The sequence below is a fragment of the Urocampus carinirostris genome, chromosome 15 (assembly GCF_059441175.1).
Source record: "Urocampus carinirostris isolate Australia breed hairy pipefish chromosome 15, RoL_Ucar_1.0, whole genome shotgun sequence".
Classification (NCBI taxonomy): domain Eukaryota; kingdom Metazoa; phylum Chordata; class Actinopteri; order Syngnathiformes; family Syngnathidae; genus Urocampus; species Urocampus carinirostris.
The window spans coordinates 23,104,422-23,130,522 of record NC_142363.1 but is presented as its reverse complement, the minus strand read 5'-3'; the positions used below and the strand labels follow the sequence as shown (position 1 = coordinate 23,130,522).

The window sequence follows — 26,101 nt, the reverse complement described above, 5'->3', positions numbered from 1 at the left end:
AAAAGCACACAGTTTGATATGCATTTCTTCTTATTATTATGTTGTTACTATGTTATTACTTTGTTATTTCCAGGCTAATTATTGTAAGTAGGGTTAGGTAGACTCAGTCAACCACCCAAAACAAAATTTTACTAGAAAATCACAATGACCCACCACTGGTGAGCCATTATCAGAGGAGGTCCGTGGGCACCTCAGCTGCCTTCAGGGGGTATCCTGGTGCCTGCGGGCACCAGGTTGGAGACCCCTGATGTAGTGCAGCCGAAAACAAGTGCTACAATCCAAGCACAAGGAGGAATACAAATTACAGAAACTCAAAGTGACTAAACTGCATCAGTTTTCTTCTCTTTTATGCCCAGCCTATCACAAAGTTTATGGATTTCGGGGGCACCCGTAGAAGCAAGATGGCAGAGAATCATGTCAGCTCTTGCTAGGTGAGCCTCATGTTATATAAATTAATTGAAAAAATCCTGATCTATGAGTATTTAAAATCAATATACTTTTTTAATGATAGTGTCATGATTACTCATTAGAATCACCTGTGCCCCCTTGTTTGGCGCCAGCTGCTGCTGGTTACCTGATTGGTTCCTCGTCCTATTTAAGCTCAGTCCTTTCACTCGCCTGTTGTCAGTCCGTCAGCGAACCTCTGTTTTCACAAGTCTAGCATTTTTTACTCTGACTGGTCCCGTTTTGTCACCCGTTTTCCACTGATTTCCCCGTTTGTCTCCTGCTACGACCCGTTATTTGACCCCGACCACGTTTTGATCTCCCGTCCCGGCTAAAGACCTGTTTTTGACCCCGACCACGTTCTGATCTCCTGTCCCAGCTAACGACCTTTTTTTCCGTCAAATTACGCTACGATCTCCCGCTACGGAAGATCCACTTCTGCATTCAGAACACGTTCAAATCCCGTGAGCGGCTTTACTCCTTGCGTGCAGTGAGCACCCTCTATTTCAATAAACTTGTGAGTAATGTTACGCATCTGGGTCCTCCTTCTGTTCTGGTCGTGACAGATTTATTTTTGTTTATTTTTTAAATCCGTATTGTTATTTTAATGATGTTTTTGAACGAGGCTCTAAATGATACACAATATTCCTTCAGCAAATAATCCGAAACTTCCTGTGTGGAGTTTGCATGTTCTCCCCGTGTTTGCGTGGGTTTCCTCCGGGTAATCTGGTTTCCCCCACATTACAAAACATGCACCTCAGGTTACTTGGCCGGCCCAAATTGTCCCAAGGTGTGAATGAGAGAGCAAAGTGTCTGTCCCTGTGTGCCCTGCAACTGGCTGGCATGGACTCCAGCACCCCCGCGACCCTACTGTGGACAAACGGTGCAGATAATGTATGGATGAAATTACATTATCATGTTTTTTATCATTCAGCACGGCGGCGCAGTGGTTAGCGCGTGTGCGGCACAGTTCTAAGGTCTTGGGAACCTCCTGTGTGGGTTCAAATCCACCGGACTTCCTGTGCAGAGTCACGAGCGCTGAGCGGTCTCTCGTGGTAGCCTCTGGTACTGCACGTAAACAGGAACTTCCTTCGTATAGTGAGCAAGATTTTTGTTTAAAAAAAAACACTTGTATACCACGGCGGCACAGTGGTTAGCGCTTGTGCGGCACAGTTCAAGTCATGGGAACCTCCTGCGTGGGTTCAAATCCAGCTCCAGACTTCCTGTGCGGAGTTTGTATGTTCTGACCGTGCTTGCGTGGGTTTCCTCCAGGCACTCCGGTTTCCTCCCACATTCCAAAAACATGCATGTCAGGTTAATTGGCCGGTCCAAATTGTCCCTAGGTGTGAATGAGCGAATGAGTTGTCTGTCCCTGTGTGCCCTGCGATTGGCTGCCAACCAGTTCAGGGTGTCCCCTGCCCACTGCCCGCTGGGATGGGCTCCAGCACCCTCGCGACCCTACTGAGGATAAGCGGTGCAGCTAATGAGATGGGGGATGAGATGTTTTTTACAATTTTTTTTGATTTTGTAATAACACTACAACTAACTAAAAATCACTGGAGCATTTTGGAGAGCCTCAATATCAATCAGGCTTTTGTTATATGGTTGAGAAAAACAACCAAAAACGAACCCCACTTTTGTGGAAATCCCCCCCAACACACACACTCATGCAAACCCGTGTGCATGCACAAATGACAACCCATCTCCATCTCTGTGTTTACACAGGGCAAAGTCCCAGTATGACTACATGAGGACCTGACCTCATGCAATATTTACTGGTAATACACACAAATAGCTGGAAATTATAAAGACACCGACACACACACACACAATGACAACACATTAGCACACAAAAAAAGCATCTGTCAATCGCACTGTGTGTGTGTGTGTCCACTATCAGGGCTGTTTATGTAAGAGTGACAGTGTTTCCCGCTCACACTTGGCCGGCCACCCACTCGCACCCACGCACCAAATCACACACCCCTACACACACTATACAAACACACACATAAGGACCGCCAGTGACACGACTATCAGTGTCCGAAATGCAGACCACACACTGTACTTAAGTGAACCTCCTGCGAATGCTTATGTACCGTATTTTCCACGCTATAAGGTACACCAGATTGTAGGGCGCACTCCCAAAAAATACGCAGTATACAATCATGCGTTTTTCATATACAGTGGAACCTCGGTTTTCGAACGCCTCTCATTTCGAACAAATCCGGCCAAAAATTTCGAGAAATTCTTGCTTCGCTGTTCAGTCAAAAAATCGGAGTTCGAACGCCGGTAATGCGTGAGTGCGTACGTTAGGGTGCGATGCTGAGCGGCGTACGGGTGTTTTAGCCCCTTATTATGCCTCCGAAGAAAGTCAGTGCAAGCAGCAAAGTTGCTACAGGTGAAAAAAGAAAAGTAGTGCGTACAACTATTGCATTTAAGAAATAATAGCCAAATATGAAGGAGGTGTGCGAGGGCCTTCTGCTGACCACCACAAAGGTAAGAAATCCTATTCATAAGATTACGATAACGCGAACGTACGATTAGCCTGGGTTAGCTTTAAGTTTACGTTAAACATTCAGGGTGTTGGAACATAGCCCAACATTGAGGGTGTTGGAACGGAGCCCCCTTTCCAATGAACTGCTCACCACTTGTTGTGGAGACCCGGGTGCTAAATGACTTGTAAACAACCTGATTTTTTATTTTTACACGTTCATGTTAGCGTAATATTTTGTACGGAAGATTACGATAACGCGAACGTACGATTAGCCTGGGTTAGCTTTAAGTTTAACAGTCAAGGTAAACATTCAGGGTGTTGGAACGGATTAAAACGATTTACATTATTTTTAATGGGAAAAATGATTTCGGTGATCGAACAAATCGGTTTTCAAACAGGGTTCTGGAACGGATTATGGTCGAGAACCGAGGTTCCACTGTATAAGATGCACTGAACCACAATCCATGGAATTAAATAAACAGTAAGAACTACTGTATCTATCAGTGTATAACCATTGTGCATTTTATATATTTACTGTATACAAGAAAAAATGGCCCGGCAGATTGGATTGGGCTGCCTGGAGTGGTCGGTGGTCAGGAGCTGCAGAACCCAATGTGGCCAATGAGACCCCCACAAAAGCAGATGTTTATCGATTCTGTTGGTATTTATTGGGGGTGCCGTCACACGAAACCTAGCTTAAGAATCTCACAGAGGCCTAAAGTACAAATGTGTACATTTTCACGAAAATCGGTTCAGCCGCTTTGGAGCCAATAAGTCAAATATAAACAGAAAACACAATATTATGATTTCTAAAGTAGTGAGAAGATAGATTAAATTATATTTTAGTGCAACGATCACAAAACACTGAATCAAAGCCGACTTTCCGTTTTCTCCATTATCTAATGTTGGTTTCTGGCACCTCCCACATTCCAAAAACGTGCATGCCAGGTTAATTGGCCGGTCCAAATTGTCCCTGGGTTTGAATGAGCGAGTGACTTGTCTGTTTCTGTGTGCCCTGCGATTGGCTAACAACCAGTTCAGGGTGTCCCCATTCCCACAGCTCGAAGATAGCTGGGATGGGCCCCAGCACCCCCCGCAACCCTACTGAGGATAAGCGCTGCAGATAATAGATGGATAGAGGTGCGTCTTATGCTCTGGAAATTCTACTTTGTAGGTAAGCAGACATTTTAGCATACTGGCGCTAACCTCCATCCTGGTTTCTGTACGGTAGTAGAATGTGACCTTCCATTCCCTAGAAGTGGAATTCGAAGGCTTAAAATTAGTCGGATAATTCAAAGACTCCTTCGTATGTGACCTTGTTTAGGTTTTTGGAGGACGTGAGGAAAATGTGTGAGATGCCAGTCACTGTCTTAGCATCTCGTCCCACTGGATTGGTTTGCAGCTGGGAAGGAGCTGCCAACTTGTTTGAGGCTCAGAGATTTTTCTCTGTCGCTGATTAGCACAAAAGACAACCAGTTATATTTCTATTTCTAGAATAACTGATGTTATAATTATGTTATTATTCCCCTATTTATTCGTGTATAACGTACACTTATGTAGAACGTGCACCCCTACTTATAGATTAATAATTGGAATAAAATGTCATTTCAATTGTTCTAAGCTCAAACTTTGCGGTTGGATGCAACAGGAATCAAACCAGGGTTGCGGCCGCAAGAGCAAAGAATCCTTACCACTGGACCATCAGTGATACAAATACAGTTTATCTCGTCATCATTCCATTTTTATTCACAGTACCGGAGAATAACGTTAATTTTGTTGTAACAATGACAATAAATCATATTCCATTCATTTTTTTGTCGTGCTTCATTCTCTAATATTCATGTCTGGTATGGTGAATAAGAATTGTGTGATAATGCGATAAAACCTAATGCCTTGCTAACAATATTCTCAATCACCTGAGAAGCGACAATGGACAGCAAGTTAAAATATGTTAATGTTTATGCTGTTACTATGTTATTATTATGTTATTACTACATTAAATTATTTTTATAAAAATCCACAAATTCCCTATGCTCCCCCAAAAAATCTTGACAAAAGAGTATTTTCTGAGTTGTGTAAGAACAGCAATGGACCGCAGCTAAACATGAGTTCATTTTAAGTTATAACAGAGTTGTTACCACGTTATTACTATGTTATTACTACATTTACTTAAGACACATCCACAAATAATTTCCGTCTCACTCCAGAAAACCTTTCTTACAATAGATTGTATTGCCCAATAAGTTATGTTATTACTGTGTTGCTACTATATGATTTATATGATATTACTACATTGGGTTATTAAATAAAAATCACAGATTCCCTTTCCCCTAAATAAATCTTGCTGACAATATACCACATTACACAAGATGGGACAGCAAATAAACGTACTATAAAATGTTGCTACATATGTTCTTACTTTATTAGTACCCAAGATGGAGAGTTTGGAGAATCAAATTGTCCAAATTGTCTATGTACCTGTGAGATGTATCCTGGTGGCACGTGGATGGGCGGGATGGAACCATTGGGGGACATCATGGGGACCTCGGCAGGACCTGCAAAGGATGAAAAATCGTTACACAACCGATGAAATAGTTACACTTGTAACTACTAACTTATAAAATCAGAACGTAGGGATGTTCGAGTAATCTTCAGTAGGGACGGGTGAGATTTTTGAGGCTGTTTTTACGCAGGACAAAAAAAAAAAAACACAAATCATTGCCTTATGATTATAAACATTTTTTGAACCACATATATAAATCAAACCTGAATATTCCTAAAAATATTAATTCAACATTTTAAAACGTTTCTAGTGCAAACAGAATCACAAACCCTTACTAGCTAGCTGTACACATGCAAAACAATAGTTTTAAGGTACTTTGACAACGTGTCAGGACCGGAACAGAAACAGGACCCACTCGCGTCACGTTTCTCACAAGTTTTATTCGAAGAAAGGGAAAGGGTTGCGCCCGTGATCCGGGGATTGCTGGACGTGGGAAGCAGGTCGCTCCGAACGCAGAAGTGGATCTTCCGTAGCGAGCGATGGCGGTGTCGGGTACGAAAAAAACGGGTCAGTAGCCGGGACTGGGAGAGCAAGATGTGGTCGGGGTCAGAAACGAGTCGTAAGCCGGGACGGGAGAGCAGACATGGTCGAGATCAAAAAAAGGATCGTTATTCGGGACGGGAGAGCAGACGTGGTCGAGATCCAAACAGGTCGTAGAGGGAGACAAAGCAGAGCGAAAATGGGACAAGCGTGAGTCAGGGTTGAAAAAGGGCTTGCTGTGTAAAAACAGAGATTCTCAGACAGACCGACAACAGGTGATTGACAGGACAGGGTTTAAATAGTGGGGAAGCCCATCTGTCAACAAGCTGCAGCTGGCGCCACACGGGCGGGGCCAATTGGGCGCCATGGCAACTGTGACACAACGTAGTTAATGCTGTTTTTTTTTTATTTTTTGATGCAAAAAATGTCGGTGATTGTTTCAAATTGTTATTGCTAACAGGCAAAGCGGTGCACTCGGGGAATTTTTTTTATCCGTATTGCCTTTTTTTTTTTAATCTAGAAGAAAAAAAAAAGATGGGGATTGTTGCTTCTAAACAGGCAAAGCGATACATTCCAGGTACTTTGACAACCACTGTAAAGTAGTTTTTCATTGAATTAAAGCAAATAAAAATTCGTTGATTGTTTTCAAACCATACTTGCTAATTGCTAATTCTTCGCAGGCGTCAAAAGAACTTTGATAAATCAGCAATGTCGCATTTTGTTTTCGGACTTTTGAGCAATTGTTTTGTGCAATGTTTGAGAGATCATGATCGGGTGATGTTTGCCGGTTCCCATTTTAAAATAATCAACATCTATGGCCAGCTTTAGGTTTTAAATTAGGCAGCACGGCGGCGCAGTGGTTAGCGCGTGTGCGGCACAGTTTTAAAGTCTTGGGAACCTCCTGTGTGGGTTCGAATCCAGCGGAGTTTGTATGTTCTCCCCATGCTTGCGTGGGTTTCCTCCGGGCACTCCGGTTTCCTCCCACATTCCAAAGACATGCATTTCAGGTGGATTGGCCGGTCCAGATTGTCCCTAGGTGTGAATGAGCGAGCGAGTTGTCTGTCCTTGTGTGCCCTGCGATTGGCTGGCAACCAGTTCAGGGTGTCCCCTGCACACTGATTGCTGGGATGGGCTCCAGCACCCCCGTGACCCTACTGAGGATAAGCGGTGCAGCTAATGAGATGAGATGGCCAGCTTTAGTAATTCAGCCTTATACAATTTGTGTTTTCAAGTAGCGTGGAGGCTTTGTGGCACTCTGCTGCATCTCATAGGTCAGTCAAGGTACTGCATTTCAATTATTTTCCATCGGATTTGTGGATTTAAGCAATATCCAAGCAGCATTATTTCTACGAGAAACAAAAACTGCAAACTGACTTAATAGAAGGAACACATTTTAAATAATGTTGACTTTTCTGCTATTGCCCAAACACAAGGTCCATTTCCTCTCCCATTTTCTGTGCGGTGGAAAACCGAGGCTGCTAAACTCATTGGGAAAACGGCGGAGGGAATAAATCACGACAGGACGGCAGATACCGAACGCACCCTGAATTTAGTTGGCTCCTTAACGAAACCAACGTGGGTGGCTGGTGGAGCTGGGTAGCCATTTTCAGGAATTACCTGACACCCCTTTCCAGCCATTAGTCACGTCCTTCCAATATTAGTCACAGCATCCTGCATCTTTTCCTTTCTTTCATCCCCAAAATGATTCCCTCTTTCCCTGCCTGCACAAGGGCAGAGTGTGTGCAAGCGTGTCGGTGTGGTGAGAAGGTCACAGGTAGACAGACCTCCTTCAGTCCCGTCCACCTACTCGCCGCCCAGACGGGTATGAAAGTCCTTATTGAGGGGAAACGAACACACATACACGTGCAAACCACAAAACACACTTTCCTGCCGATAGCCTTGTGCTCTTCGCTCGGCAAACAAGCGCATTCCTTGACAAACACACACACGTTCCCATCCGTGGCCCCCTGGACCGGACCCAACAGGCCCGAATCCCCCCTCAGAAAATAGTACAAGACGGTCTTTGTGAGCTGACCTTCACGTACACACACAGCTGTAGGCCACATGCCTGCCATTTAGGAGAGCTGCGCATAATTGAAAGCTTGTACGGATGTGTACGCAGAAATGCTCCTCTTTTCCTCCCGAAAAGGGCCGGGTACAGAAAGTTTGCGCCACGCACTCGATACTATTGTGATGTCATTGCTTCCTGAGTGGAATTCTGAACAATTCCACACAAACCATCTTTCCCACCGCCAGAAACGAACAACAGTGAAACCTCGGTTTTCGAACGCCTCTCAGTTCGAACAAATTGGAGTCCGACCAAAAATTTCGAGAAATTCTTGCTTCGCTGTTCGGTCAAAAAATCGGAGTTCAAACGCCGGTAATGCGTGAGTGCGTATGCTAGGGTGCGATGCTGAGCGCCGTACGGGTGTTTTAGCCCCTTATTATGCCTCCGAAAAAAGTCAGTGCAAGCAGCAAAGTTGCTACAGGTGAAAAAAGAAAAATAGTGCGTACAACTATTGCATTTAAGAAAGAAGTAATAGCAAAATATGAAGGAGGTGTGCGAGTGTCTGATCTTGCTAGGGAATGTATTGGTCTGTATTGTCTGTTGATGCCCTTGCATTATCCATTGCAGCCTGGTCATCCTGGAAGTATCCCAACCTTTGAAGCCCATCTTCCACAAGTAAGTCAAACTTCACTTTATTTATCTTTATAGAGCATATTATTTTATGAAATGTGTATTTTTCTTTCGTAAGTAAGGCAGCGTCTGTACTGTACATCTAAGAGCGACCAATGGCTCAGGCAAATTTATATCACAGACCCATTTGTTGATTTTTATTTTTAACTCCAATGCCAACAAATCCAGAAAATCTATCAGCCTTTCTTTAATTCCCAGCAATTTACTTACCCTACTCATCCTTCATCGACCTATCCAACCATCCTGTAATTAAGGTCGTCAACCACAATTCCACCGATACAAAATCTACCACGCTTTCATTAGTGACCAATCCATGTCCTCTTCCACCAGTGACCAATCCAATCTATTTGAGTTGAATTGCATCACATTTGGATCCAATTCACTCCAATTCAATGCAATAATTAATCTTTGATACCAAAGACATGCTAAAACAAATTGAATTAAGTTAGAGGAGTAAATTATTGTTTGGTTTATTTGGGGTAATTTCATTTGGGGTATTTGTCATGAAATAACTAGTAAAATATGAATTGGAATACTTTTGAATGGTTTAAAAGTGTGCAACTTGCACATTTCAGTAAAACTAAAATACAAAAAAAAAAATACAACTTTAAAATGACCTTTTTTAAAATAAGTGTGGAAAACATCTAAATAATGTATTCATTGTTTTAAGTATTGATTAGAGATGTGTAAAGAAAATTGGATTAAATCGAAGGCCATCATTTTTTTTAAACCTCCATTTCATTTTCCATCCATCCATTATCTGCACCGCTTATCCTCAGTAGAGTCGCAGGGGTGCTGGAGCCCACATCAGCCATGTTCGGGCAGTGGGCAGGGAACACCCTGAACTAGTTGACAGCCAAACAGAGACCGATAACTGACTCACTTATTTACACCTAGGGAGAATTTGGACCGGCTAATTAACCTGACATCCATGTTTTTTGGGGAGGAAACCGGGGAGCCCGAAATAAACCCACACAAGCACAGGGAGAACATGCAAACTTCACACGGGTAGGCTGTGTTAGCTGGACTTGAACCCTGCGTGCTCAATAAGCCACCGTGCTGCCCTCTGATCCATTTTATTGGGGAGAAATCAGTAAGTTGAACAATCATAATCCTGCAGAAAAGTCCATCCAGGGGTCACAAATGTGGTGCCCAAAGGATTTACACCAAAAACAACTGCGACCTAAAGATGAAGGTGCTGCATCAGAGTCAGATCAGGAGGTGTCTCCTGCTACTGGTAACCATAGAAACTAATACTATCTGTTTCATGTGGAGATCAAACCCTTTCCCTTGCAGAAAATGCCCAGTATAAGGTTCCCAAAACACACCAAAGGAAGAGGTACCCTTGAGAGATCCGTTAACCGTGAACCTTGATTGGGACATCTCATCTCATCTCATTAGATAGCTGCACCGCTTATCCTCAGTAGGGTCGCGGGGATGCTGGAACCCATCCCAGCAATCATCGGGCAGTGGGCAGGGGACACCCTGAACTGGTTGCCAGCCAATCGCAGAGCACACAGGGACAAACAACTCGCTCGCTCATTCACACCTAGGGACAATTTGGACCGGCCAATCCACCTGAAACCCACGCAAGCACGGGGAGAACATACAAACTCCGCACAGGAAGTCCGGTCACAGGATTTGAACCCACACAGGAGGTTCCCAAGACCTTAGAACTGTGCCGCACACGCGCTAACCACTGTGTCGCCGTGCTGCCCTGATTGGGACATGATAACCTTCCATATTGATCCTAGCAGTGATTCACTTTAAGTACACAAATAACATGTTGTAATCTTGATTTTGACTTTTATACGAAAACCAAGGAAAACCTGCCCCCAATTACCGATCACGAATGTATAAATTGTACCCATTTTTTGATACGAGACTCATTCTTCACACACGAATACATTTAACTTGACTGTCCTTCAAAACCAAATTTTGCGATCTCGTCCAGCTGTCTTCGGGCCTCTATACATTCACACACACCCGGGAGGTGATGTAACGTTTCATCAGACGTTTCCCATGATGCAGCTGTCAGGGCCAGCTGCCAGCGGGCCCCCGAATCACAACACACACAGGAACCCAAAAGGACCCTCTCTCTGTCTGACCGCTATGTCCACTCACACTCACTTTCCAAGGCATTTATTCTGTCGAAAACCGAAAAAGATTTTTGGGTGCTTTTCACATGTGGCTGCCAGACGAAAGCTGGTGACAAAGTGTAGGAATTTTGCATGAGGTGCACCCCTCAAAATACAACAAACTAAGTTAATTAAGCTGAGTGTTTTCTATTAAAATGTTTCCAACTTTATTTTTTTTCTATCAGCCCCGCGCACCTTTGAGTCCATCAGGAGTGCTCGCTTGTTTGTGTGTCAACGGTGACGTGGCACTGCCTGGAAGTTATGTAAGCGTGAGTGGGGTAATGTTATCTGTCCTCTGAGCCCCGAGACCCAAGTCTCTCCCACGTTAGCTTCCCTTTGCAAAGACACGCTAGTATTTTTCTTGTGTGGTTCGTCTTAAATCCCCAAAAATGCTCAATGGCAAAGATTGGATTTCCCGGGCCACACTCTTGTACATAAACACACAGACCTAGGTAAGGCATTCTTTAATGCACTTCCTCCAACCCCTTACCCTAACCTCAAACATCAAAACTGATTGCTTAACCCTTGTCCGTATACCAAACCAAAGTCCTAACTGAAACCTAATACCAAATCTTAACCCTAAAAACAAGTCTAGACACACTATAGGAACACCAAAATGTCCTAAAAAGGACGATTGGTTGGTAAAAATCTTGAATTTGGTCCTAAGAAGGTAACAAATACAAGAACACGCACATACAACTGTCACGACCAGAACGTAATCAGTTATATAGAAAGAAAGAGGAAGAGCTGCGCCCACGATTCGGTATTCGCTGAACGCGGGAAGCAAGTCGCTCTCGCACTCGGATTGTGATTCGAATACAGAAGTGGATCTTCTGTAGCGAGCGATGGCGGTGTCAGGGACAGAAAAACAGGTCGTTAGCAGGGACAGGGAGAGCAAAAACATGGTCGGGGTTGGAAACAAGTCGTAAGGCGGGAAGGGAGAGTAGACGTAGTCGGGATCAAAAATGGGTCGTAAGCCAGGACGGGGGAGCAGACGTGGTCGGGATAAAAACAGGTCGTAGCCGGAGACAAACAGGAGCAGGGTCAAAAAGAGCTTGCCTTGTATCAACAGAGGTTCGCAGACGGACCGACAAACGGAGAGTGACAGGACTGGGTTTAAATAGGGACAGGGAGCCAATCCGAGCCTGCGGCGGTTGGCGCCAAATGAGCGGGCACAGGTGATTCACATCAGTAATCATGACAACATACTGTGCATACAGAGATACAGTGATCTATCGCTAACAGGGGTTTACTTTTCACATTTTCGCAAAATCACAGATTGGCTTCCTGCATTGTGTTCTGCATTGTAATTGGCCAAAGAGTCCCGAAGATGGTAGTTGGTGGTCATAAATACATACTTGTTTACAGTATACAGTACTTTTATTTTGCTAAACAAAAGCTTGGTCCTGTATAAAAGTTTTGTTCTGTAAACATAAAGATAGAGAATGTTTTAATCTAAATATTAGATCTTAGGAGCGGCAGTAGCTCAGGAGGTAGAGAGATCGTCTTGGGATCAAGAGATCGCAGTTCGAATCCCGGCTCCTCCGTGTTACATGTCGAAGTGTCCTTGGGTAAGACACTGAACCCCCAATAAGCAGGCTTGCGACTTACATGGCTGCACGGCCGCTATTGGGAAATGTGAAGCACATTGTAAAGCGATTTGGGAAGACATTGACTTGAAAAGCGCTATATAAATGCAGATCATTTCATTTCATTTCGTATTAAGTTGGTCCTTAACCAAATACTTCAGTTTTGTCATTTTCCTATGCTGAGGTTTTTAGGTTTTTCCTTGAAACTTTTGGTGATTAAGGGCTAAACAAATAAACATGACTTGAACTGTGATGCGTTTTAGAGTATTTACATGCATCATAATTGGAAAAACAAAAGGTTTCCACTTAACAAATTTAGTCTGTCATGGGTTATTATTGGAACCTAACCCACGTGATAAACTAAGGATCAGACCCTCATACAACATGTGTGTATTTCGCTCTAGTTCCCTTCTGCTACTCGATTGTTGTTGTCACTTTTTTCCACTTTTCCTTACACTTATCACACACTTTTCCTGCCCCATTACAATAGTATCTAAGGAAATAAAATCAACAAAATCACAATAAAATGAGATGTGGTCCCTCTCAAAGTTGTCAAATAGCTGAACAGGAGGAAGCCATCGAGCAGGTCATTATCGCCCTTACAGTTAAGGAATGTAAACAACTTTTTGTTTTTTTGTTCTTCTTAGCATTACTTTGCCAAGAAAAAGCCTGAGGCCTGCAGAAAACGAGTATGCGACCCATTTCTGGGTCCCGGCCCACCATTTGAGAAACACTGCGCTCGGCTATAAGCGGCATTTGTTGTCAACATTTCATCAACTGGCTGGAAGTCAAATTTTTGATTTGGCCCTGCGCCCATTTGACCCTGACACCCCTGCTACAACATTATATCGTGAGAGTCCCTTTAGTTGACTTCTTTAAAAAAAAGGGACATTTTTCTCGAGTGGGCTAGCTAAAACTGTCTAGCGGAGAAGGTGGGACGTCAAAGAGATACCACACTACAAGAGGAAGCAGAGAAGACACTCGAGATATTTGCAGCAAGAAAGGCAAAAGTTAACCTTTTAAAATATTGGTGTCACATCCCAAGTCAAATATGCAATTTGAGGTGTGTTGGGGGGGCAACACAGCCGGAAGCGGGGGACTTCCTGTTCTGGACACTGCCCCGGGTAACAAAACAAGAAAAGACTGCTAAGGAAACTGGCAACAGAAGCAATATATACGAAGAAAGAAAGAAAATAGATGTCTGTCGCCGATTTGCTTGAAATGTAAATCATAAAGTGCAGAGTTTGCACTTGGGGGCTTACAGTAAGTCTTGCGTTGGCAGTCTACCTGCTAAGTGTGTTTAAGGAACGCAAGACCACATTCCATATTCGGAACCCCTTCCTGACATATCCAAGTCATAACATTGTGCCAGCATTATCGCTGATTTAGGCAAGAATAATTGATTGACGAATCATTGATTCTCAAAACAAACTCCTTTTATAACAAAATATTCGTTTGTGTGACTTTTTAAAGGGACAGTGTGTAATATTTCATGACTTTATGTCACTACATTGTGTAGTGCAACCAAAAAAAACTAGTGCTAAAAAGCACAAGGAAGAATACAAACTACGGAGAATCAAAGTAACCAGACTGTAACATTTTGCTTCTCATTGTATAGCCCTTTTTTTTGCAAATAAATAAATGAATAAATAAATAAATATCAAACAACAATATTGGGGGAAAAAAGGAAAAAAGACAAAAAGAATACAATAGAGAAATGTATAAGAGAAACAGGAAAAATACAGAAGAAAGGGGGAAAAAAAGAAGAAAATGAAAAAGGGAAAAAAGAATATAAGAGAAAGAAAGATCCAGCTCCAGACTTCCTGTGCGGAGTTTGTATGTTCTCCCCGTGCTTGCGTGGGTTTCCTCCGGGCACTCCGGTTTCCTCCCACATTCCAAAAACATGCATTTCAGGTGAATTGGCCGGTCCAAATTGTCCCTAGGTGTGAATGAGCGAATGAGTTGTCTGTCCCTGTGTGCCCTGCGATTGGCTGGCAACCAGTTCAGGGTGTTCCCTGCCCGGAGATGGCTGGGATGGGCTCCAGCCACCCCGCGACCCTAATGAGGATAAGCGGTACGGCTGATAAGATGAGATGAGATGAGATGAAGAGTAAAATAATTTGAAAAAAAGGAAAAAAACAGGGGAGGAGAAAAAAATTTGTTTTTTTGTTTTTTGGGGGAACCCTAAGCAGCAAGATGGCGGCCAATCATATCAGCTTCCAACGGTGAGCCTCATCTAATGTCAAATAAATACTAATTTCTCCATGTTTATTTGTTATTTGATAATTTTTGATAACAGTCAAAGGAAATATCAGTTGATGTTTTTTCAAATGAAGGAATTTTATTTTTTTTTACCACTAGATAGCACTAAATAATACACACTGTCCCTTTATGCCACAGGCTCGTTCTAAAATATGTCAACAGTGATGGGTATATTTGATTTTCTAGGAAACTTTTATTCCTAACCTATTTCAGCCTATATTAACCCTAATAAGAATTACAACATGGTATTAATATAATAGTAAAAACATAGTAATAACACAACTTATCTTAGAATGGAAAGCCCTTTGTAGCTCTTCAAAAAGCTGTGAACCCTGGTTGAATACATTCTGTAATATTTCTATAATACTAAAAGTTTTATATGCTAAAAAGTACTAAACACAATACTAAAATAAAAAAACCTAATACAAAAAATACTAAGCTTCCTGCATTCAGTAGACAATCTGTTATCATTAATATTTTCAACTGAGTTTCGCTAACAATGTTTCGACAAGGTTGACAATGCTAATGTTGACCCTCTAACTGAAATTTTAACAGTTGAATTTTAAGTTCACTGTAGCAAAAATAATTCATTAGTATAGACAACTTGTTTGGTTAACGCCATTGCTTGTAACTTAGTTTTGCTAACAATGTTTCAATGAGGTTGAAAGCGCCAATTTTAACTCAAATGCTAACCGTTTATCTCAAGTTCCCTTTTTCTAAAGTAAATATTTAGTAGAGACAGCTGGTTAAGGAATCGCCAATAAGCGTTACTCAGTTTCGCTAACAATGTTCTGACGAGGCTGAAAACGTTAATTTTGACAAGCTAACTGTAACGCAAATCATGTTTTTTAAGTTTCTTGAAGCTAAAACAATTATTCAGTGGACACAACCTGTTTAGTAATGGCTAATTCGCGGAACTCAGTTTTGCTATAACAGTTTAGTCGAGGTAGAAAAGCTAATCTTGACTTGCTAACACAAATGCTAAGAGTTTATTTCAAGTTTTCTGGAGCAAAAAGTATTATTTTGTAGAGATGACTTGATTAGTTGTCGCCAATACTTGGGACTCAGTTTTGCTAATTTTCTAATTTTGACTTGCTCACTGTAATGCACAGGTGTCAAACAGGCAGCCCGCGGGCCCGATCAGGCCCGCTAAGGGATTGAATCCGGCCCGCGAGACAACACTCAGAGAAGCACAAGAGAAAAACAAGCTGCAGGTTGAAATATGTCCACTTGATGTTGCCAAAGCCAGGTGCCTCTCACAAAGACACTGTACCTGTATTTATTTCTCTCTCTCTCTCTGTCTCTCTCTCTTTCCCTCTAACTCTTTCGCTCTTTCTTCCACACCTTTTCTCCCACTCTGTCTCTCTTTTTCTCTTCCTTTGTTGCTCTTTGTCTCTTTCTCTCTCTCTGTTTATTTCTTTTTTCTCTTTGGATTTCTTTCTTCCTCTCCCTTTCTTTACCCCTCTCTCACGGCTTCTCTCTTTATCTCTTTTGTTTCTCACGCTCTCCCTCTCTCTTTCTTTGTCCGGCCCTCTCTCTTCTTTTCCCTCCCCCTTTCTCTTATTTCTTTATCTCTTTTTCCTTCTCTTTAATCTACTAGTCCGGCCCCCGACAGAATGTTTGTTCTATTTTGTGGCTCCCGAGTTAAAATTAGTTTGACACCCCTGCTGTAATGCTAACAGTTTATTTCAAATTTTTTGTAACACAAAATAATTATTGACTAGAGACAACCTGTTCAGTTATCACCACGACTAAGCAACTGAGTTTTGCTAACAATGTTGCGACAAGGTGGAAAACGCTAATTGTGACTTGCTAACTGTACTGCTAACAGTTTATTTCAAATTTCTTGTCACAAAAAAAATTGACTTGAGAAAACCTGTTCAGTTATCACCACTACTAAGCAACTGAGTTTTGCTAACAGTGTATCGACGAGGTAGAAAACGCTAATTGTGACTCGCTAACAGTAATGCTAACAGTTAAATTTAAAGTTTGCTTGTAGCAAAAAGAATAATTCAGCACCGGTGTCCTTGAATTGCGGTTGAAAGGTAAAAAAACAGACAAAAACTAAACTAAACGTCTTCATCCCCTGCAGCGGACGTTCCAATTCCGCAACTGGAATTCAAATCGAAAAATAAACGCTCCTTTCCAGACGAGGCGCACTCCAACGCCACATGGCTAGATTTTGCAAACGACAGCACAGAAGGTCTTTGAGTTTGTCCTCGTATGACATTTTTGCGTTATAACTCATTTCCCCCTCCCAAAAACTCAAACTCGACATGTTTTTCTCAGCGTTTTAAAAAACAATCTACCCCGTTGCCGGGCCGACTTTTCGGGGCTTCTGTCGGAGCCGGGAATTCAGTGGCCCTCCCTTGAGCCGGGGGAACAATTACCACGCAAACGGATGTAAATTTGTACTTTTCCGCTCGAGCCAGCCTGCGTGGAGTTAATGGATTTTGCTTTTCTTTTATTGAACCAGCAAAAGTCATATTTTGTGTAATTTAATCCCGGGATCTCTCGCAGGAAATCAACCAGTGTTGACTCAGGTTGAAATGCTAGGTTTTGTATAAAAGGCAGAAGGAGTCGAGAACTTTATTACCTGAATATGATGTGATTGGGATTTTTTTCGTCTTGCAAACATTTAACCTCCAGGGGTAGTATAAGAGCAGAAGGGCAAGGTACAGGAAATTGCAGTTTATAGGTACAGACACTGCCCTACTTACGAACGAGATATGTTCTGGACGATTGTTCGTAAGTTGAATTTGTTCGTAAGTTGAATTTGTTCGTAAGTTGCTTCAGTGCTATATTTTGTATGGAATGTATGTTTAAGGTTTATATAAGTATGTTTAAGGCTTTTATAAGTAACCTGTATGTTGGAAACTGAAAAATAAACGTTAAATAAAATAATATGCTATATAACATTACAAAGCAGGCGGAATGATAAAGCATAGTACTGAAAAACAAAGCTACGCCTTAGGCGTTGACATTTTGTGGTCTGTGAAGCCCTTTAAGACTCCTTGTGATTAAAGGCTTACAAATAAACAAGACTTGACTGGATTATATAGACTTATAAAGATTAGAAAGATAAATAAAGAGTTATGTGACTTACTCCTCCGGGGTAAAAAGTGGACGAAAAAAAAGTGATCCAACCATTTGCTCAACCGCATCAAGCTTTCTTATTCCACTTTCATTTCAAAAGAAACGCCTCGCCTCGTCTTTACACTGTACAACAACTATTTTGAATGGATGCACGAGAGATATTAAACAATAGAAACTTCAAAGTTCTTAGCGTGCTAGATACAGTACAGTGTGTTTACATTACACACGAACCAGGAAGTAGAAATCGGATCGGATGCTGGGTGAGCTCTCACAGTGCCACACCCAGGTAGCGGTGGAAAGAAGCACTACAGCACTGTCTGGTACTCGGAAAAAGGTGCACGCAATATAAAATCTAACTTTTGAAAATCTAACGTTTTGCGTAAGTCGAATGTTCGTAAGTAGGGGAGCATCTGTACTGTAGATGTGATAAACTCGCCATGATCCTTCGGTGCTTTAAAACGTATGATATTAAATTTCTAAAAATGTAGTGTCAATTGGGGCAGCACGGCGGTGCAGAGGTTAGCGCGTGTGCGGCACAGTTCTGAGGTCATAAGATCGAACCTCCTGTGTGGAGTTTGCGTGTTCACCCTGTGTTTGTGTGTTATTCCTCCGGGCTCTCTGGTTTTCTCCCACATTCCAAAAACATGCATGTCAGGTCAATTGGCCGGTCCAAATTGTCCCTAGGTCTGACTGAGCGAGTGAGTTGTCTGTCTCTTTGTGCCCTGCGACTGGCTTGCAACCAGTTCAAGGTGTCCCCTGCCCACTGCCCAAAGATGGCTGAAATGGGCTCCAGCACCCCCGCGACCCAAATGAGGATAAGCGGTGCAGATAATGGATGGATGGATGGTAGTGTCAATTCGTTTTTGGGTTGGCAAGGCCACATGCAGCAAGTGTTCCACTTTGAATAAATTGAATTGAAAGGGAATCCACGAGAATTCAGAAATTCATATAGTATTTGATAGCACGAATGCAACACTAAAATTCAACACCAAAATAAGCAGACAAATCTTTAAACGAAGATAAGCCTGGAAAATAAAACTATACATTTTTTTCTTGAAACTATGTTATTGTCATTTAAAGTTGGTATTCTAGCTTTATAACAGATAAGTTGTGTTTATTTCCTCTATCTGATACAACCATTTCATGTTTTCATATTGATAGTGAAACAAAAAATATTCCCCGTTTACTTATTGGAAATTTGGCATTATCAGCTGTTTATCAAGGACCAAATTAATTTGTATTTGATTAGCTCTGGTCTTATGATCAAATAATACAATACATAATTACCTCTATATATTTATGAATACAGCATTTTTTAAAGAAAGGAATAACATGTGTAAATTGAGCACACTTAAATAAAAAAGACAAATAAGATAAATTATATTTGAATAAAAAAATGTTTTTAACAATGAAGTTATTATATATAGCTACGCACACACACACCTAGTTAGGTTTAAACACAGAAACATAAGGGGAATTAAACAACATTTAATATATAATTTCAAAAACAATAACATAGTTTTATATATATTTTAAAACATAGCTATGTGTCGAGAACACTTGAGTTTAAATGAATAAAAGGGAGGAATTAAAATTACATTTAAAAACAGAAATAACTTTCATAATAATAACAATCATTTTAATATAATTTTAATAATTATTTAATTATTTAAGTGGTGGTGATGGTAATAGTAGTTGTTATTTTTAATAAAAACTCATTTTAGGTCCAAATGGAATAAAAGTCTGAAGTTTGGTGAGTAACACTTATAAAATATAGATAAACAAGGACTATATGTTTTGGTGCACTATTTGCTCACTATTTAGCAACCTAAACAACTATATGTTTTTGTTTTCCAATAAAGAATCCAATATAAAAGTCAAATAAAAAGGACAGTGTATATTATTCGACCACAAGAGGGCACTGTACTCTGTCATGCAACTGAATAACAAGTGTTAAAAACCTCAAGGAAGAATTCAAACTACAAGGGCTAAAAAAGACCAAACAGCGCCGTTTGTTTTGGGTTTTTGGGGGCACCCGTAGAAACAAGATGGTCGACAATCATGTCTGCGTCCTCCAGGTGAGGTTCATAATATGTAAAAGAAATGAAAATCATTTCAACCAAAGTTTTAAGAAAAATGCATGTTTATATTGTATCATGTATTTTCGCTTATTATTAAAAAACAATTTGTTTTTTGTACCCGTAAGAAGCACTCGATACAGTAATAATAAACACAGTCCCTTAAAAAATCTCATTCACCCTGATACCGATCACCTGAAAAATTTTGAGTACTGATAACATTGGGAAAACCCCAATTAACTCATCAACTATTTGTGTCGTCGTCTTTTAAGAATGCGACCGCCGGCGGGCCCTTCCGCCCTCGGGGCCAAATGCCCCGGCCCCCGTCCTAGATCTTCTGTGGACCGACCTACTTGTCCCTGGGTGCGCTCCAGAGTCAGTTAACGTAACGTCTGGAGGGACTCAGCCGCTCGACTTTGTTCTCTCACAAAACACACAACCGGCTGCACACGCATCCGCGTGTACACACTTCTACACAAAAGCGCTCGCACACTAATGCAAACATGTCTGCCGGGAAAAAAAATTGCAGACAAAAGCGGCGCAACACCTGGACACTTGTGTATAAACTCTTAAAGGAATCACGCTGACACACACGCAAACATGTGCAAACACTCGAATTTCGAAGCCACAGTTTGCAGAGTTTACGCTGACAAATTCCACAAACAAACACACACAAATGAGATTTTCGGAGAAATTGCCGCACAAACAATCCGGGTAAGAATTCAAACTTCCTGGTCATGATTTATGTTCCTGCCAGAGCGCATTTTTTGCAGGGACCAGCAGGTCTTTTTCGCTGTTCTGTCAACTGAAAAGTGAACGGCACTCAAGCGGTTGCTATCATTTATCCCCGAACTGCGAGGGTTGACTGGCAGAGCGTAATTTAGTTGGGAATGGCTGTGTTTTGTGTTTTTTTTTCTGCCGTTACTGTCTCATCTCATCTCATTATCCTCAGTAGTGTCGCGGAGGTGCTGGAGCCCATCCCAGCAATCATCGGGCAGTGGGCAGGGGACACCCTGAACTGGTTGCCAGCCAATCGCAGGGCACACAGGGACAGACAACTCATTCACTCATTCACACCTAGGGACAATTTGGACCGGCCAATTCACCTGAAATGCATGTTTTTGGAATGTGGGAGGAAACCGGAGTGCCCGGAGAAAACCCACGCAAGCACGGGGAGAACATACAAACTCCGCACAGGAAGTCTGGAGCTGGATTTGAACCCATGCAGGAGGTTCCCATGACATGAACGGTGCCGCAGATGCGCTAACCACTGCGCTGCCGTGATGCCCGCCGTTACTGTATTTATGTCTAAAATAACTTGCACTCATGCAGCCGTGATCCATTATCCCCAATCGCATATCGCTGCAGGCAGAAAGCACCTTTGTCATGAAGTGTGCCATTCTGGCATGCCTAAAATTAAATGCACAGTTGGGGATGGGATCCGTTATCTCCGTTCAAGCAAGGGGCCAAAAACACAAGTTTGTTCCATGCGTGATGGCTCTCTTTCTGTTCTTTCTGCTTAAAATGATGAGCACCCGTGCAGCCTCGATCCATTATCCCTGGACAACTATTACTAAAAGTTGGGGTCGGTAGAGCTCATGTTTGTGAGGCCTTGCGGCTGTTTTTGGCCGTTCTGTCCACCAAAAAGTGAGTTTCACTCAATTATACATTATCACACTTTGCTGCAAGCTGGGATCGGCAAAGCACAATTTCTTGGGTCCTGGTGGCCCGCCTAAAAGTAAATGCACAGTTTTGGAAGAGGTCTATTGTTCCTCAGTCGACTATTGATGTAAGCAGGGGCTGGCATAGCACATTTCTTTTTTCTGGTTCAGGTTGCTGTAGAGTGCCATCGTGGCATGACCTTCAATGCACTGTAGGCAACAATACATTATCCCTAGTCGACCTTTGCTGAGAGCAGGGGCCGAGAGAGCAGATAAGTGTCATGCATGGCAGCTTTTTTTTCGTTCTTGTCCACCTAATACAAACAGCACCTGTGCTGCACTCCATTTTCCCCAATTGCTGCATGCGAGCTCTGGCAGAAGGCACTTTAGTCTGGGGGCATACTGTTTTGGCCCACCCAAGATGGAAAGCCAATTGTGGCCGTAATGTATTATCCCCGATCGACTATTGGTGAGAGCAGGTGCTGGCAGAGCATATTTTTTCGGTTCAGGCCACTGGAGCCAGCCGAAAATGAACAACACTGTTTTGGCCACAATCCATTATCCCCAGTCGATGATTGCTGAGAGCGGGAGCCGGGAGAGTGATTTTTTTTTCATGTGCGACGGCTCATTATTTCCAGTTGTTCTGCCCAGATCAAACAGCACTTGTGCAGTCGCAACGCATTATCCCTGGTTGATTATTGCTGCGAGCAGGAACTAGTGGAGTGCATGTGGGCAGCTATTTTTGCATATTGCAAGAGGGTTCGGTTTCCCATTAACCACGATAAATGAGGGATTACAGTATGTGCAAATATTGTGGGGTGACACCGAAACCCTGACTCTATTTTCATTAGCCCGTAGATGTTTTATATCGCGCATTCGCATTTAGCTAACAACCCTAAGTTCAGCTACAACACAACCTGCACGCTCTCTCGACATACATGATCCAGACAGCCGATGACTCATTATATCCATTCTCTAATCAGCCGGGCGCGTCTAGCATGGAGGCGCAACAGCTGTCGGCGAGTAAACACACTCGGAGGAGTCGAATAATCGTTTCCTGCTTCTCCTCCTCAAACCTTGACCCAGTAAAAAAAAGAGCAGCTTTTGTGAAGTACCCCAATAACCCCCTCTGCTCCCCTCCATTCCTTCAGGATGAGTCACGGCCTTTGACAGGCACTCTTTGGTTACGCTTTTCCTACTTTTGATCAAAGGCCAGCGCCCGCTTCGCTCTCACTTAGCCAATTTGTCCCTATTTTCTTCGGCCCAAAACTCAGAGTGATGGAGTCCGTCCAAGTACGATTCGAGCGGGGACTTTCCCAGAAATAACGCCGCCCCCACCCCCCAGCCCCAAATCAACACAACACCAACCCAGTTCCTCCATTCAGCACTGTTGATGTGCAAGACTCAGAGACAAACTTCAAAGTATATTTTAAGAGTGTGTGAAAATTTTAACACCTATGAGTATGATTATTGGGAGACGAAAGAGCAAAACAAAAAGCTCCTCTTGTTCTTTTTTTCAAGGAGGTCGCTGGTTCGCGCCTCGGCCGAGTCATACCTAATTGGTAAAATGGCGGCGCCCTCTGTTGGCTGCGGCTGCATCGGCTCGCTACAACGGGTCAGGTGTATCGACATTTCGTTCTGTGTACATTGTTACAAAGAATGACAATACAAAGGAAATTATTATTATTATTATTATTTTCATTTTCCTCATGTTGAGGTTTTTGAGTTTTTCCTTGCCTTCATGTTGTTTCCAGATGAGGGGATGGTGTAATAATAGTCTGAAATAATAGTCTGTGCAATAAACTGTGCAGCCCTTTGAGACTATACAAACAAAAATGACTTGACTTGACTTAGGAGTCAAATTCAGATCTCAACACAGTAAAGTAAAATTTACAATACCTATTATTAAGCAAGTCCTGGGGTAATTAGTTTAAAAAAACAGAAAAGTGTCTATCTATGGAAGAGGGGGCACAAAGGGTAAAATGAAGACAATAGTGCCACCAAAACAACAATTTTCTTATTTACTGTACATTATGTATAACCTTCTGTTTAGCTGATCGGATTACAAAGCGCCTTATGTATGGAGGAAATAAAACAAAAACAGACGCTCCCCTACTTACGACCATTCGACTTACGAAAAACGGTACGTACGAACATTTTTTTCGGGACGTCGAAAAGTATCCAGACGTTGCTGTAGGTTAGATTTTATATTGTGTGCACCTTTTTCCGAATACAGGACAGTACTGTAGTGCTTCTTTCTGCCATTACCGGCGTCTGGCGCTGTGAGAGACCACCCAGCATCCACCCCGAAGAAGAAATACGGTTTCTACTTCCTAGTTTGTGTGTATGTCCGGCGCGCTAAGAACTTTGACATTTTTATTGTTTAAGATCTCATGCATTCATTCAATAGGGTTGGTGTAAAGTGTAAAGAAGAGGCAAGCCGTTTCATTTGAAATGAAAGTGGAATAAGAAAGCTTGATGCGGTTGAGAAAATGGTCGGATCGCTTTTTTTTGGCCACTTTTTACCACGAAAAAGGACATCTTAAAGCGCATTCGCCAAAAGTAAGTTAAACTCAACTTTATTTATCGTTATAGAGCATATTATTTTATGAAATGTTTATTTTTTAGTACAAAAAAATACAGGCTACTTATACAAGCCTTAAACATACTTATATAAACCTTAAAGATACAAAATATAGCATTGAAGCAACTTACGAACAAATTCCACTTATGAACGATTGTTCGTAAGTAGGGCAGAACATCTGAACATGCTATATAAACGTACATAAATTACGTAGCACTTAAATACATGACATAAATGCAATTCATTCATTAATGCATTTCGTCATTTATTTATTCTGTCATTTATTTATTTTTTTCGGGTATTTTATCCTTTTTGATTTTGTCACACCAAAATGTCATTTAAATGATGAATGCTTGATCAATGAGTACACTGCAATGCCTTTTCTTCACGGATCAACCAATAAGTGAAAAGCTCAGGCGACTGGGCAGCGCCCTCATTTGAATAAAATTTTGTTGTGACAAAACTCACTTGTTACAATATACACGACAACGTGCACGATAAAATAAATACACAAAAATAAATGAAGGAGAAAATAAATGGGAAGATTACAAATAAAATGAACCAATTGCATTTTTTCCATGTACTTAGGTATTACATGATTTATATATTCATTCATTTGTAGGTATTTATTTATTTAGCTATACATTTGTCAGGATTAGAATTCCATCCAAATGTGGCCCTGGGGCCGGATTTCACCCTTGATTAAAAACAAAATGAACAAGACAGTGAAATTTCAAAGAAGGCTGAGGAGGAGGAGGGGAGCAGAAACACCTCCAGCTGAACCCTGAACCACAAGCGTGCCAGGAATTCTATCCCTCGAAAAAAATTCCCTCCCTTTCTGTTTCCCTGGAAAAATCAACTATTTTTGGTCTCACAAGGACAGACTCGCCGTCCTCCTCCTGGCGACTTCCGCCACACTCATCCTAAAAAGGGGCCAGGACACTTCCCGGCCGCTCCGTCCGAAGCGAGTCGGCGGGGTCGACCGCGTCAAAAGAGGAAGCGGCCTCGCCCACAACGCGGCAGACACGACCAGACACGCTGCTCTGGTTCTCGCTGCCTGTCTTTCTGTTTACCTTTCCTCCTCCCGACGTTTTTATTTCCACTCGGCTCGCCTCGCTTGCACCTCGCCTCTCCGTGCCCCTTGCGCTCAGGGCAATGGGTTCATAAGAGAGTGCGGAGTAAAAAATGACCTGGCCTCTTTTTATATTTGGGTTACTTCTTTACAGCTTGCCGATAACTTTTCATCTATGTTTTTATTTTCATTGTTTGAGTGGTTTAAGCGTAGGATATGAAAGTAGGGGTCGCAAGAGCCAAGAAGAAATCCGCAGGTTCGAGAGCCCTGGTGCTGTGGAATGCTCTGTCCTCTGAGATTTGATCTGCAACCTCAGTGAAAGTGTTTAAATCTAGGCTTAAAACACACTTCTATTCTAAAGCTTAGGATTGACCTATATTTCATGTTGACAATCTCTGTGTATTGTTTGTTAATGCTACATCCATTGCAACCTGGTCATCATTTTTATTTTATTTTATCTTATATTGTACTTTAATTATTTTATTTTATTTTTTTATTGTTTTTTTAATATAATATCCATTGCAGCCTGGTCATCCTGGAAGGGGGATTACCTTGGTCTTGGTCTGCATTTATACAGCGCTTTTCAAGTCAATGAAGACCTCCCAAAGCGCTTTACAATCTGCTTCACACTTACCAATTGAAATGAAATGATCTGAAATGATCTGCATTTATATAGCGCTTTTCAAGTCAATGACTTCCCAAAGCGCTTTACATTGTGCTTCACATTTCCCAATAGCGGCCGTGATCTGTGCAGCCATGTAAGGCGCTAACCTGCTTATTGGGGGTATTGGGGTTTCAGTGTCTTACCCAAGGACACTTCAGAATGTAACACGGACGAGCCGGGATTCGAACTGGGATCCCTTAATCCTAAAACGATCGCTCTACCTCCTGAGCTACTGCCGCCCCAATTCACAAACACTGATAGCACCAACGGCCATGCAA

General features: G+C 42.1%; 1 protein-coding gene across 1 annotated transcript in view; it reads right to left on the bottom strand.

The window, feature by feature from the left end:
* The window catches only part of fndc3ba (fibronectin type III domain containing 3Ba), a 197,092-nt gene that overhangs the window by 81,725 nt on the left and 89,266 nt on the right, over positions 1-26,101 (bottom strand). The window contains exon 4 of the mRNA XM_088354092.1: positions 5,417-5,493. Within this exon, the coding sequence (XP_088210218.1) occupies positions 5,417-5,493 (77 nt within the window). The remainder of the gene's footprint in view (positions 1-5,416; positions 5,494-26,101) is intronic.